We start from the raw sequence: 15,000 nt of genomic DNA, 5'->3' as shown, positions 1-15,000 counted from the left end.
CAGAGGAAATGCTTTACTTTTTAGATTTCTCTGATGCCATGACCACAGTGCTCTCTGCTGACCATTTTAGGAACTGTCCAGAGCAGGAGAAAATCTCCATAGCAAACAAATGCTGCTCTGGACAGTTCCTAAAATGGACAGCAGAGGTCAGCAGAGAGCACTGTGGTCATGACATCAGAGAAATCTAAAAAGTAAAGCATTTCCTCTGTAGTATACAGCCCCTAAAAAGTACTGGAAGGATTAATATTCTTTTAATAGAAGTAATTTACAATTCTGCTTAACTTTCTGTCACCAATTGATTTAAATAAAAAATAAAAAGTTCCCATTCTGTAACGCGGGGCCATAGCGGGTCGGGCCCGGCCGTGGCTAATAGCGCGCGGCATTGATCGCGGTGCCGTGCGCTATTTCCCCTTTAGACGTGGCGTTCAAAGTTGAACGCCGCATCTAAAGTGAAACTAAATCACTGCCGGTTAGCTCAGCTGTTCGGGATAGCCGCGGTGAAATTGCGGCGTCCCGAACAGCTGTAGGACTCGAGGAGGGTCCCTACCTGCCTCCTCGCTGTCCGATCACCGAATGACTGCTCAGTGCCTGAGATCCAGGCATGAGTAGTCAAGCGGCAGAATCGTTGATCACTGGTTTCTTATGAGATACCAGTGATAGGAAAAAGTATCCAGCACCAGGAAAGCAGGTAAAATCTGTCCTTATTGTGGCATCTGTATAAAATGGGTACACAGGAGCGTAGTCGCCTACGGCGACTACGCTCCTGTGTACCCATTTTATACAGATGCCACAATAAAAGAAGGATTTTACCTGCTTTCCTGGTGCTGGATACTTTTTCCTATTGCTTCATATCCCCCAAGGTTCAGTATTCTTCTGTTGTCTCGAGCCTTTCCCATCGTCCTGTGCGGCTGGAGACAACAGCTGATCACAGGGTGCTCGTCTTCGTCTCGTCTTCCCTGACAAGCCAGCCCCCTGATGATGTGTGCGTCCCATCTGTACATCCAGCCATGCTTGTGGTGAATGCATCCCCGCTATCTTCAGACTGTGCCGAGATGACCGGACAGCTATAGGAAGACGCATCCAATGCAGGTACGGCGGGGCATAGAGATGGGCGCGACATCGGGGGGGGGCTGACTTGTCAAGGATGACTAGAAAAAGCCAAGCTCTGTGATCAGCTGTTATCTTGTGTGGCAGATGGGAAAGGCTCAAGACGACAGTAAATCATAGCCCCGGAGAATGCTGAACCTTCTTGGGGGGGGGGGGGGGACGTTCCTCTTGACAGGTAATACATGTACATTTACAATATACACAACTGGGCATCAGGGACACTTACGTTAAAAGTACCAAAAAGTTAGACTACTCTTTGGATGGGTCATATTTTTTTTCCCCTTAGAAACAGCGCCACTATAGTTCATGGTTGTGTCTGGTATTGCAACTCAACCCCATTCAGCTGCAATATCAAACATTATGCATGGACCAGAGTGGTGCAGTTTCATGAAAAAAAAAAAAAGAATAATTTCTAGAATCCTGAATAAACCCTCAGAACCCCTATTTACTCTTTCTGCTAAAATGAAAGCAGAATTGGCCCCTCTCAGGCAGAAATGCAACATCCCGTTGACGGATTTTACTTTACTTGCCTCAGCTGAGGCATTTGGCCGCATAGGATAAGAAATGAATCCCGATTCCAGCACCTTCCTAGCAATGTGATAAATATATCTAGTTATGTGAGTTGCTCATGATATGTTCTCTTTAGGTTGGGTTGTTAATTTAGTTCTTACCAGTTGCCGTGCATGTTCTATCTCACCCAACTAGCCTGGCATCCCCGGGGGGCGGAGGACAAGAATAAACTCCAATATTTAGAGTAATTGCTCTATATGAATTTTGTTTGGCCTTACATAAAGGGGTACTCCTGTTGAAAACTTTTTTTTTTTTTTTTTACATCAACTGGTGTCAGAAAGTTAAACAGATTTGTAAATCACTTCTATTAAAAAAATCTTAATCCTTCCAGTACTTTTTAGGGGCTGTATACTAAAGAGAAAACCAAAAAAGAAATGAATTTCCTCTGATGTCATGACCACAGTGCTCTCTGCTGACCTCTGCTGTCCATAGCAGGAGAAAATCCCCATAGCAAACATATGCTGCTCTGGACAGTTCCTAAAATGAACAGCAGAGGTCAGCAGAGAGCACTGTGGTCATGACATCAAAGGAAATGCATTTCTTTTTTGGATTTCTCTTTAGTATACAGCCCCTAAAAAGTACTGGAAGGATTAAGATTTTTTTAATAGAAGTGATTTACAAATCTGTTTAACTTTCTGGCACCAGTTGATTTGAAAAAAAAAAAAAAGTTTTCCACGGGAGTACCCCTTTAAGTCATCCATATTGTTCAATTGAGGATGCTGTAGTCCGATTACTATTTATCAAGACAAAAGGAAGTATTGAATTCACTGGAGAACTTACTGGTTTTTAGTTGTGACAGCTGCCAAGATTTTTGTCACTTGACACTTCCTTCACTATGTTTTAAAGAGGTACTCCAGTGGAAAACATTATTTTTTTCACATGAACTGGTGCCAGAAAGTTCAACAGATTTGAAAATTATTTCAATAAAAAAATCTTAATCCTTCCAGTACTTATCAGCTGCTGTATGTTCCAGAAGTAGTTGAGTTGTTCTTTTCTGTCTGACCACAGTGCTCTCTGCTGACACCTCTGTCCATGTCAGAAACTGTCCAGAGCAGGAGGGGTTTCCTCTGGGGATTTGCTCCTACTGTGGACAGTTCCTAAAGTGGACAGAGGTGGCAGCAGAGAGCACTGTGGTGAGACAGAAAACAACAACTCAACTTCCTCTGTAGTATACAGCAGCTGATAAGTACTGGAAGATTAAGGATTTTTTAATAGAAGTAATTTACAAATATGTTTACCTTTCTGGAGCCAGTTGATATTGAAAAAAAATGTTTTCCAACAGAGTACCCCTTTAAAGCAGTGGTCTCAAACTGTGGCCTTCAAGATGTTGTAAAACTACAACTCCCACCATTAAGAAGACAACCTTATTCCAGACACCTGGACATCACAGACAGGAGGATAACCCTCACTATGGAGCCCCTCTGTGAGCCAGAACTGAGAGCTGCTTTACTTCTGTCTACGTATTACAGAGAGAGCTATTCAATCCAAGGGCCACCATGCAATACTAGCCAGACAAGACTTCCCATTTGGTTGTAGTGTTGGGGGCCAAACCCATGGCAGGTGATTGCCACCATGGCCGCATTCTAAGAAGGGTTGCCTTCTGACTTAAGGAACACACCAGAGGGGGATATGTGGCAAGTTTCCTAGGCCTCAGGTCTACACATTGGGTTGTTAAGGTTGCATAATTGTGAGCAATATCAGATTATTAGGGCAGTCTACAGATGCAAAACATTTACAAGTTGCCTTTCTGGTGACAGTTTCCCTTTAAAGGGGTACTCCACTGGTCAGCCACGCCCTCCCATAGACTTGCATTGAGGGGGCATGGCCTGACCATGAGGGGGCGTGGCCGACCCCGGCAGCGCACACACAGCATTCAGAATTAACTGTTCTGAACAATGGCCAGTGGAGTACCCCTTTAAGTTGAGCAACATGGCCGTCTGGAGGCACAATAGAGGAAAGATACATTTTAAAGGAGATAGTAATACTTACCAGAGTGCCGGTTTTTCTATCCACTTTAAATGTTGAATTGGTTGTTTTGGCGCTTCGTTCTATGGGGACGCCATTCCGAAACCACTTGTACTCCGATGCTGGATTTCCTTCCTTCTCTCGACACTTGAGCTCCACCGCACTGCCGCTTGTGGCGGAGCTAGGAATGTCGCACACTGGGACGCTGGGAGCCACTGTTTAGAAAGAAAATACTGACCTTACTTTTAGTTATATTTTCACATACCCTGCTGGCGGTAACTGCACTTATATTTTTATTTCCATTGAAGACAACCACTAAAAATGGAATCTATTCCCCAAATCCAAGACTGTTTCCGTCACAAAAAACATATCAAACAATTCAAACTCCTCCCACATTTATGCGGGTGTTAGTGGTAAGACACCGGGCAAACTAATATTTTTTACATACTAGCATAGTACCCGGCATTGCCCGACTTCCTACCTAAACATTGTGGGAGAGGAAAAGCAAAAAATGACGTTCTTGTCCTCATGTGCTGGGAGTTGTAGTTTTGCAACAGCTGGAGGAACGCTGGTTCGGAAACTATTGGATAGAGGATAACAATTATTTGGGGGATAGAATCTGCTGGGGGGAAACTATGTGCAGATCCTGATTCAGCAAGGGACGCTGTGAGAGGTGAGCTTGCAGTTCTCCTAGAGATGAAAGTAGGCGCTCCCCCCTCCCCTCTTCATACACTTGTACTGCTTGTCTTACAGACACAAGACAAAGTTGAGCTGATTTTCTGAGTGGAATGCAGTCTCACAGGATAAGGGAAGAAGCTTGATAACAGGATAAAGAAGCATTATTGTCCAATAAGATATACTGTAATATATCTTATTATTCCCACCCCACTCCCCCTCTCCAGTGAGACTGTATTTCACTCTGAAAATCAGCCTAGCTTTGTCTTGTGTCTGCAAAATAAGCAATACAAGTGTGATGTCCCAGTATGGGATATGCATCGCACAGTCCTATCAGCTTGAGTCCCTGCACGTCCCCAGGGCTCACCTGCATTGCACCCCTATAATCTGTATAATTGTATATTATGTGTAAAGGACCTTTGATATGGTCACATGGTTACTGATCACATGATAATGGTTGTCACATGTTAAAGTCACATGTTTTGTTACCCAGAGAGCACCAAGTGACCAGATGACCCGCAGCTAGCCTATGGGCTCCTTGTTCAGCCCCTTATAAGAGGGGGAGGTACTACAATCTGCATCTTTTGCTCTTAGATCCTGAGGTCAAGTCCAGTCCAGACGTCTCAGAGCCAGTGCCCAGCACATCTGGAGGCCTCAAGCCTGAATTACAGCCACAAGTCTGTAAGTCAAGTCATCTCTGTCTGCTGTCACTATCTTCCATCAAGTCAAGTCTATTGTAGTCAGCGTGGCTGTCCTAAAGTCTGTCAAAGTCACTGCAAGTGCCAGCAAGCTGCGAGGTCCCCTGTGTTACTGGTCACCTCTCTGTGATCCTGGCCTAGCTGTAAAGACTAAAGACTGTACCACCTGTCTACCTCAGTAAAGCTACCCTTAACCCTGACCTGGCCTTGGGCTGTTATTTGCCCTGCCTAACTAGGACTAGCGGAGCTTCCATTCAGATGGTTCTCGGTAATAGTGTTGAGCGGCATAGGCCATATTCGAATTTGCGAATATATGGAGGAATATTCGTCATATTCGCTAAATTTGCATATTCGCAATATGCTCGTTTTATTTTCGCATATGCGAAAATTCGTGTATGCGAAAATTAACATATGCGAACATTAGCATATACAAAAATTAGCATAAGCGAAAATTCGCTTATGCGAAAATTTGCACACCAGTCTCACACAGTAGTATTAGAGCCTTATTTACACCACACAAGCTGGAAGCAGAGAGGGATGATCACTGTGATGTGTACTGTGAAAAAAAAAAACGAATATTCGTAATTACGAATGTATAGTGCTATATTCGCGAATTCACGAATATGCGATATTCGGGAATAAAATTTGCATTGCGAATATTCGCAAGCAACACTACTCAGTAAAACCACGCCCTGGCATCACGAACATTTAGGGGTTAATACCATCTGCCCCTGGGCTACAACATCTGCCCCATACACCTCATCACACCCCGTGGCTCACCACACAAGACTATGGAGGGGAGAGGAGGAAACCTACAGCTCTGGGAGAACTGTAAATTAGAGATAAAGCCTGCAGAGCAGGTTAAATAATGGTCAGAGATAGTGCTGCTCCTCATGTACACACACAGGGCAGCTTATCTTGAAAAGTCACCTGAAATTACAGTTACGCCTTACTTACAAGCTTACCTTACAGCATTGTCTGTCTGGATCAGTGTCTGCACAGAATATGAGAAAAGTACTACAACATTTCTTAGGTTGGGTTCACACCACGTTTTTCAAATACGGTTACCGTATACGGTTTTCCGCTAAAAAACGTATGGCAAAAACCGTATGCAACCGTATACAACCGTATGACTCCAAATTAAAACGTATACTTTTTTTCCCCGTACGGTTCTATCCGTTTGCATCAGTTTTTGCCAACCGTTTTGCTATTTTGTTGGAATTAGTTTTCCAGCAATTTAATAAAGTTACTATTGTTCTATTGAAATTCCAATCTGCGCATGTGTCAACTCCAAAAACGGATTAGAAAAACAGTGTGCAACCGTATTCTGAAATTCTGTGTATGGTTCTCAGAGACAACAATGTTAAAAGAAACGCATACGGTTCTCATACGGTTTTCCAACCGGAGGCAAAAACGTGGTCGACAGCGTTTTTGTCTACGGTTGAAAAATCGGCAAAACCGTATCCGAGGCAAAACGGATGCAACCGTACACAACATTTGGAATACGGTTTACAATGCATTCTCTATGCATACGGTTTCGGATACGGTCATATACGTTTTTTTTGTGGAAAACCGTATACGGTTATCGTATTTGAAAAACGTGGTGTGAACCCAGCCTTATACTCGCTTGTACTGTTGATCTAGGCAAAGTTTGTTGGAATAACAGTCTCTATTCCAGAAGAACTCAAGCACAAAATCTAGACAAAAAGGAAAGCAATACAGCTTGTAACTCAAGAAATGAAAACCTTCTTGCTGTATTATAAAGAATATATCTACAAGCTTGATAGATGTAAACCTAAGCTTTGTGATGCAAAGCCGAACTTGATGCCAACGTCCAGCACTGAAACCGTTTCCTGTCATGCTATCATTTATCGCGGGTACATTTTTAGCTCGGGATGGAGCTCGGAAAAGAAAATATTTGTTCACCTGAAAAATAACATTTATAAAAAGATGAAGAAGATGAATGAAGGCCGACCCCGTGATGTCTCCGCAGCCTCCCCGCGATGGAGCATTCATCAGCCTGGTATGTTTAGATTTATAATAAAGTCTGCCCTTGTATTTTTAGAGAACGGTTTCCTGAACAAGCAGCTGGCAGCAGAAGTATTTACTCCGAGCCTCATATTAACTGTGCACTGGAAAAACAATAGATAAAAGGCAAAATAAAGCAAACAGTCAAATCTTCACTTTAGTGACCACTAACAGCACTTACAGCCGTGGTCTCCAAACTGTGGCCCTCTAGATGTTGCAAAACTATACTTCCCATCATGCCCGGACAGCCAGCGGCTGTCCGGGCATGCTGGGAGTTGTAGTTTTGCCACCAGTCTCCCTAAAAATACCAAGGCTGTATAACAAATCCAAATATGGCTATAAAAATTGTGGTGTCCCGGTACAGTATTGCATACCATACCTAGTGTAGAGGTCCCCAAAGTCAGAGTAACTACGTTCAGGTAGGGTCCCTCAGGTGGGACAGCCCCTAGTCGCCTCTCCTCAAGTCTATGTTTGATAATCATAAATGTATATATTTAATAATTATATATGTTCTACAGTAATGTATAGTACTTACCTTGTTCAGCGTCTCAGGACCTTCGGTCATGTGACCATGCTAGTAACCTCTATGGTATGTTGTAGGACCTTAGGAGGTCCTTGGGTCACGTGTTACCCACAAATCTCTGTAAAGATGATTGACATCAGTATTGGACCAATTAGCATTAGTCCAGCCCCTGCTCATATAAGGGAGCTGCGTCCAATTATCGCTCTCTTGGGTTGCTGCTCTCTTGGATGCTGGACTAACAGGACGGTGCTACGCAACTTTCAAAGACACGCTAGGCCTAACCACCTACCGGCCTCAGCAGAACCAAAACCGCGAGTTCAAATCTAAATCCCCGCTAATGCTAGCGTGACTACTGGACCGCAACTAAATCCCCTATTTCCAGTGGAACAACGCACAGTACTGAAAGATCCTAAATGCTAAAGTCCCAACCATTGTCAATCTCTAGAGAAAGCCGTTGTTATGCTAAGAGACGGTTATGTTATTGAAGCTTACAGAAAATCTTCAGTAAAAGTTAATCCTGTTACAGAAAACTCTCCGGTTGTGGACAATCTATTATTATCTACCTCCCTATCGTTTCTGGGAAGGGCAGCGGTAGGAAAAGCGTTACTGAGGAGCCCCCACTCTGGCGTCACGAATAGCAAGGGTTAACAAGCACCCTTTAATAACCGCACAGCTACACTTCCCATACCCTACATCCCCCAGGCTATCACATATTTTTGCAAAATAAATAAATAAATTACCCAGATTTCCGAACAAGAAAGCCCCGGCTTAGGTAGGGTTCACACTGAGAATCTCAGGCCGGAGATTCTGAATGCGGCCAGCAATGTCTGCGGAGTGGGTTCAGCTAGAATTTCAGTGGCCGCCGCTGAAATTCTGTTGAGTGCCCTGTGCGGCAGAATCCCATTGCCAATGGGGATTCTGCTGCACCGGAATTTCTGAGCTAAATTCCTAAGCGGAATTCCAGTCGGAAATTCTGTGGTGTGAATCCAGCCTCAGTGCCTTTTTAGTTTTCCCTAGAAATGTATTGTTTGATTCTATAAAGTTTTTTTTCAAGATTTTGCACCGAGACCGACAAAGCAGCTCTGAAACACAAAAGAAAGGTCCCTTGTTTTTTCATCGGTCCCTAAGGGTTATCATACAGTTTTGACGCTAACTGGTCACACAGGATAGACAATAAGTGTCTCATGGCAATTCCCTCGCGATTTCCTGACCTTGGCTCTCAAGTCCTTTTTCGGAGATGCAGACAGCACGTCATCCATTCATTTCTATGGAAGTGATGGAGATACCTGAGTATAGGATGTAGTGCATCTGCAGATCCAGGACGCGCGGAGTGCCGGGACCCCGTTCACGATAGGGGAAGGGGAGGGGGGCTGCTACATATTTTAATTTGAGGCCAAGAAGGTTTTCTTTACATAAGCAAATGTTTCAGATTAATTTGACCTCCCCATAAAATAGGTCTTCAGACATATATACTGGAGCATGTCTGTTGATCCTAGTAAATACTACATCTGTGGACGGTGATCTTCATAAATACTACCATATGCCGTAATATGGCTGCCTCAGTTGATTTAAAGTGCACCGATCCCCCCACTATTTCTTTACTGGTTTCCATTACTTTTTATGTTAGGTATTGTGCAATTCATCTTGGAAGGAAGGAAGGTTGGTGATTTCCTTCCTGCATCACCTGCCAGCATTTCCATTATGTAATGAAGAGCTCTTCAGCGTGAGTAAGGGACGCCGTACAAGAAGCAGATTGTTGGTTGACAACAATAATTGAATTTAGCCTTGTCAGGCGGTTTCGGTCATGTTCCCCTTTGGACAGCATGTGGCTGCTTACATATAGAAGCAATTTACATATGAAGCTGAGTAACTTTGCAAATACATTATATTACTTATCTTGTGTCCCGAGCCAAAGCTATAACGTATACAGTGGTCCCTCAAGTTACAATATGAATTGGTTCCAGGACAACCATTGTATGTGGAGATCATAACTCTATGGAAACCTGGTAATTGGTTCTGAAGCTCAAAATGTCATCCAAAAATAGGAAAAGGTCAGGATTAAAGAAGAATCACGGCCTATGTTGAGGAAGGGGCTTCTTCAGGGTCCTGTACAGTGCACACAGTGTCCCAAGAAAGTAAAATTAAGCCATCCATACCTGGTGTCCAAAGGAGCAGCTAACCCTGGCACAGGTGAAAAGTATTAAAGAACATGAAGTACCACCCTGTACTGTAGGGGGCGCTATCAGACAGCCAGTCAGTGTATACACTTTAGTAACACAGGGGTTTTACCAGTGAAATGCCCATGACTGGAGCGATTTTAGATGTGTACCTAGGGTAACCCATACCTTAATGGCAACCACCCACATACCAACACCCTCCTCAGACGGAGCGGATTCATCTTAATATCCCTAATGATCTCCCGGGATGGGCGCAAACCCATATCGTGTACCCCCCGCATGCACCACAAGCACATGAGGAGGCAATCAAGCCCAGCATGAAATTGAACTTCCCGCAACAACTGGTTCCACAACATGCCCCCCACACCAATCCACCTCAGCACAGCAAAAGATCTGTCAAACCCCAACTGACAACCATTCGGCCTCACTGCAGCCCGATGTGCTCCCCTTCGGACATACGAATGTCCAACAATCCAGACCAAACACGGGGGGAGGGGGGGGGGTGGAATCTGAAAAAACACAAAGGCAAAGAACAGAATTCAAGCCACCACATCCACCACCAAACTCACAACCTCAACCCATAAAACAGCCCCTCAACTCTGTATCTATGACTAAGGCCCGGTAGGGCGGAAATGCGTCAGAGAGGGGGAGGTGACGACCTCACCACATGGACTTGCACCTTGTTTGGCTTTCTATGGATTTTAATAAGGACGAATAAAATGGACGTTTTACCAGTGCTGTGAATTTCTATTTTTCTAGCCCCTCAACTCACCTAAAGAAGATGAAGATGCACGTACAGTCGGAACCGATCCGACTCCCACCGCCAAATCCGCCGTATGCGATCGGCCCCCAATCTCCACCGCGTGGGAGTGGGAACTATAATCCCCCGGGACCAACCCCCACCAGACACTTCCAAAAAACAGCCTCGAACTGAAAACGGGACAAGGAGGACCCGTCCCTATGGACCAACAATGAACCCTGAACCTCTGGCCTCACCACTAAAAAATTCCGTAAACACCGGACCGGATACACCACTGAGCCAGACAACTCTCCCAATACTACCAAACATCCTCTCCCTGCTTGATCAGTCTTCGACCGCCTGATCCGGCACAACATTTCCTCCTCTCTCAGCACATCTCCAAACAACAAACCACAATCCACAGCCCGACTACGCGCCACTAATTCAGACACTCGGAAGGCACCAAAGAACACTAGAGAAAGCCAAACGGAACAAGGACACTTCATAATCATCCAAACATTCCACCTCCACCCTGCCAGCCAAAAAAACCCAAAAGATCAAAAGAGACGGGGCACTGAGTATCCGCCCGAACAGCTTGGCTAGGCCCACGGAGGTGACCAGTGACTTAAGAGACCACAGGGTTTGCTGGGACAATTTTATGCAGGGCCACGCTGACTTGAGAAAGATTGACTTGGACTGACTTGACTGAGACTGACTAGACTGACTTCACCTGGTTTGTAGCTTACCAGGTTTTCACTTTCACCTGTGTAGTAGACTTGTGTATCCGTGGCTGCGTGGTAGGCTTTAGGCCTCCTTAGGACACCAGACACTCTCTCTGTACTTGACCTTGCTGTACACAGTAGAGAAGAGCATAAAAGACTGAACTAGGCCCTCCCAGGGTTTATATGAGGGAGGGGTGCCATAGGTGACTCTATGTCACATGCTCACTGGTATGTTCCATGGTTACAACACTTAGCAACATTACTTAAGATAATAAGGTGTATAACAATATATGTACATTATAATAGATAACATAGGTAATTAAGGATTATGCATAGAACACAGATACGGGGGAGCCCAGCTGTCACGCCCCCCTCACATAGGCTTGCATTCAAGCGGCGGAGCGTGATGTCACACAGGGGCACGGCCATGACGTCACACAGGGGCGCGGCCACGAACGTGCTCTTGGGACTGATTCTAACGGGGTGCTGCGTCAAAGATCACGGGGGTCCCCAGCGGCAGGACCCCCGCGATCAGGCATCTTATCCCCTATCCTTTGGATAGGAGATAAGATGTCTTAGCGCCGGAGTACCCCTTTAAAGGTCTGAAATGGCTTATACCGACAGTGTCTCACAGGACATGATGGAAGTTGTAGTTTCTCCACAGCTGGAAAGACAAGAAAATTTGCACACAACCGTAAGAGCCATTTACAGGAATGATTATATTAACTGGTCCAAGATGTTAAAAAGGAGATTAATGGGGAAAAAAAAAAATCTTTTTCCTTTTCCATTTTCTTATTTTGGCTGGATAAGAACCAAAAGGGAAAATTGCCAACCTGAAGAATAGAACCAGATTAGATTTCACATATTTTAAAGTTGAGAAAAAGCTTTAAAAACCTTTCACGGTCAGACGGAGCCGCGCAGTTGTATTCTGTCATGTAAAAATAGGAGGAACACAATGGTTTTGGTGGCAGAACACTCTGTACTCTGATCCTTTAACTATAAACCTTATAACGCATATTACACACTGCTATAGCAGAAAGGTTTGTCTGTAGGGACCATCTGGGATTCGTTGCCGCGAACGCCGCCAATATCTATCGGCGCTATGACCGTGCAGACATACACACTGTCCTTACTCAGCAACGGACAGAAAAACCTTAGAAAGAGTAAGGGGGACATTTTGAAAGCATTTCAGAAAATACACATTTATCCCAGTAGGATGACCCCTCTAATGCAGTGTTTCCCAATCAGGGAGCCTCCAGCTGTTGCAAAACTACAACTCCCAGCATGCCTGGACAGCCTTTGGCTGTCCAGGCATGCTGGAGTTGTACATTTGCAACAGCTGGAGGCACCCTGGTTGGGAAACACTGCTCTAATAATTTATCTGAGCAAAATGTGTTAAAGCGTACCTGTCATATCACAGAAAGAAATTATGCTTTTATATGTCACTCACTAGTTCATGCAGATTCTTTACAGGTCTTTTTTATGTGTCTAGCTTCTGTATTTGGCTCACAAATCCCTCTGTTCTACTGTTCACTCATTCTGACATCCACTGCTCAGAAAGGGGTGTGTCCCAGGCAAGCACTGAGCCTGCCCTCACTCACCATGGACTCACTTTCTCCCTGAGTTTGCTGTGCAGTGTTGGTTCTCTTCATCCAATCCCTGCAGGCTGCTCTATAACCCCCTCCTCTCTGTTTTCAAACAGGAGTCTGATACACAGGACAGGAGAGAGCACAGGGGAGTGCTAGTCCCGCCCTAAATTCAGAACCTTAGCCTGTCCTTCAGCCAGACAGGATTATGATGTGGGTGTTATGGGGACACAGAGTGATATTTGTTTTATAAGCAATGATTTCTATAAAAAAGGAGGCTGAGCTGCAATACCAAACACAGCCTATAGATAAGTGTGGTAGCGAGGTCTGTGGTGCAGAGCAGATGTTGTTACCCTAGGGGAAGATGGCATTAGCCCCTTGTATTCGTGATGCCAGGACTTGGTTTAGCCTATAACCACCCGATGGTATACCGCTGGATCCTGGGCTAGGCATAGGGGCAATGAAGACTCCAACGCCAAGTTACGGACAACGGTAGCTTTACTGATGGTAGACAGATGGTAAAGTCTATACAGTTCAGCCAGGGCCCAAGGAGGTGACCAGTGACGCAGAAACATTAAGGGCTTGCTGGGACTTGTAGTAGGACTGGACAATTGAATGCAGACCACGCTAACTTGACAGATGACAGGGACTGACTTTACTCATAAAGCTTTGACTTTAGCTTACATGACTTGATGGTGGCTGCAGGACTTGACTTTGAGGCCTCCAACACTCCGGACACACACACTAGGCACGACTGCACTGGACCTCAGCTTAGCAGAAGAGCAGAGAGCAAAGAGCTAAGAGAGAGAAGCTCCACCCAGGGCTTATATGTGGGAGACTAGCAGGGATCCCATAGATCACTCTTGGGATCACCTGGTCACTGGTACCTCCTGGGTAACAATCACATGACATATCACATGGTATAACTCTTACAGCAACATTACCTTTTATAACACTTTACATGGTAAAACATATTTACAATGCGGAAACAAGTGCAGAGGGCCTTGGGGACACTGAAGGAGGCTGCCTGACAGGACAGCAGGAGCACAGGGTAACACCTCCCGTACTAGGCCACCTCACAAGAGTGGCACTGTTCTTTAATACAGGTTGAACTAGACATCTTTCTGCATTACTAGGCAGATTTACTCATCAGAACTCAAGAAAAGCTGTATTATAACCTAGTCAACAAACTGAAAATAATTTTCAGTTCCATGACAAAGAAGTAAAATAAGTAAGTGCACCCCATGTTGTAGTAGTTAATAGAAGTAGTACTAGGCAGTAGTCGTCTTCAGCTGTTGGAGGAATTTTTGGCTGCACTTTTCCAACATGATCACTTCATGGCAGTGTTATCTGAGGACATTCAGCTCTTTTAAGTTTCTAGCATAGCATTTCAGATTATGTTATACAGAGAAACTCCTGTCCACCATGCCTATTAGCACAAAAGGTTGTTTTTTAGGTGGGCGGTTTTCTCAAAGATTGCATAATAAACTTAAAATCTATCACAGAAAAGCTGGTCTGGATAAGGAGGTGGTCTTCTCAAATTTGATATTTTGGAGAGGATTCAATGTATAAGGTACACTAGATAAAAGTTCATGTTAAGAAAAAAAAACTGGATGGAGGAGGAAGAGGAAGAAGAGAAGAGAAGGAAGAGAAGGAAGAAGAGGAGGCGGAAGAAGAAGAGGAGGCGGAAGAAGAAGAGGAGGCGGAAGAGAAGAGGAGGAGGAGGAGGAGGAGGAGGAAGAAGAAGAGGAGGAAGAAGAAGAAGAAGAAGAAGAAGAAGAAGAAGAAGAAGAAGAAGAGGAGGAGGAGGAGGAGGAGGAGGAGGAGGAAGAGGAAGAAGAGGAGGAGGAGGAGAAGAGGAAGAAGAGGAGGAAGAGGAAGAAGAGGAAGAAGAGGAAGAAGAGGAAGAAGAGAAGAGAGAGGAAGAGGAGGAAGAGGAGGAAGAGGAGGAAGAGGAGGAAGAGAGAAAGAAGAAGGAAGAGAGGAGGAGGAGGAGGAGGAGGAGGAGGAGGAGGAAGAGGAGGAAGAAGAGGAGGAGGAGGAGGAGGAGGAGGAGGAGGAAGACGGAGAGGAGGAGGAGGAGGAGGAAGAAGAAGAGGAGGAGGAAGAAGAAGAGGAGGAGGAAGAAGAAGAAGAGGAGGAGGAAGAAGGAGGAAGAACAGGAGGAGGAAGAAGAGGAGGAGGAGGAGGAGGAAGAAGGAGGATAGAAG

General features: G+C 44.9%; 1 protein-coding gene across 1 annotated transcript in view; it reads right to left on the bottom strand.

The window, feature by feature from the left end:
* JAM2 (junctional adhesion molecule 2) overlaps window positions 1–15,000 on the bottom strand; it is a 120,403-nt gene that overhangs the window by 19,135 nt on the left and 86,268 nt on the right. The window contains exon 5 of the mRNA XM_056559439.1: window positions 3,667–3,857. Within this exon, the coding sequence (XP_056415414.1) occupies window positions 3,667–3,857 (191 nt within the window). The remainder of the gene's footprint in view (window positions 1–3,666; window positions 3,858–15,000) is intronic.

Source organism: Hyla sarda, chromosome 2 (assembly GCF_029499605.1).
Source record: "Hyla sarda isolate aHylSar1 chromosome 2, aHylSar1.hap1, whole genome shotgun sequence".
In the NCBI taxonomy this organism is placed as follows: domain Eukaryota; kingdom Metazoa; phylum Chordata; class Amphibia; order Anura; family Hylidae; genus Hyla; species Hyla sarda.
The sequence above is the reverse complement of the archived record's forward strand: the minus strand, read 5'-3'. Positions and strand labels throughout refer to the sequence as shown.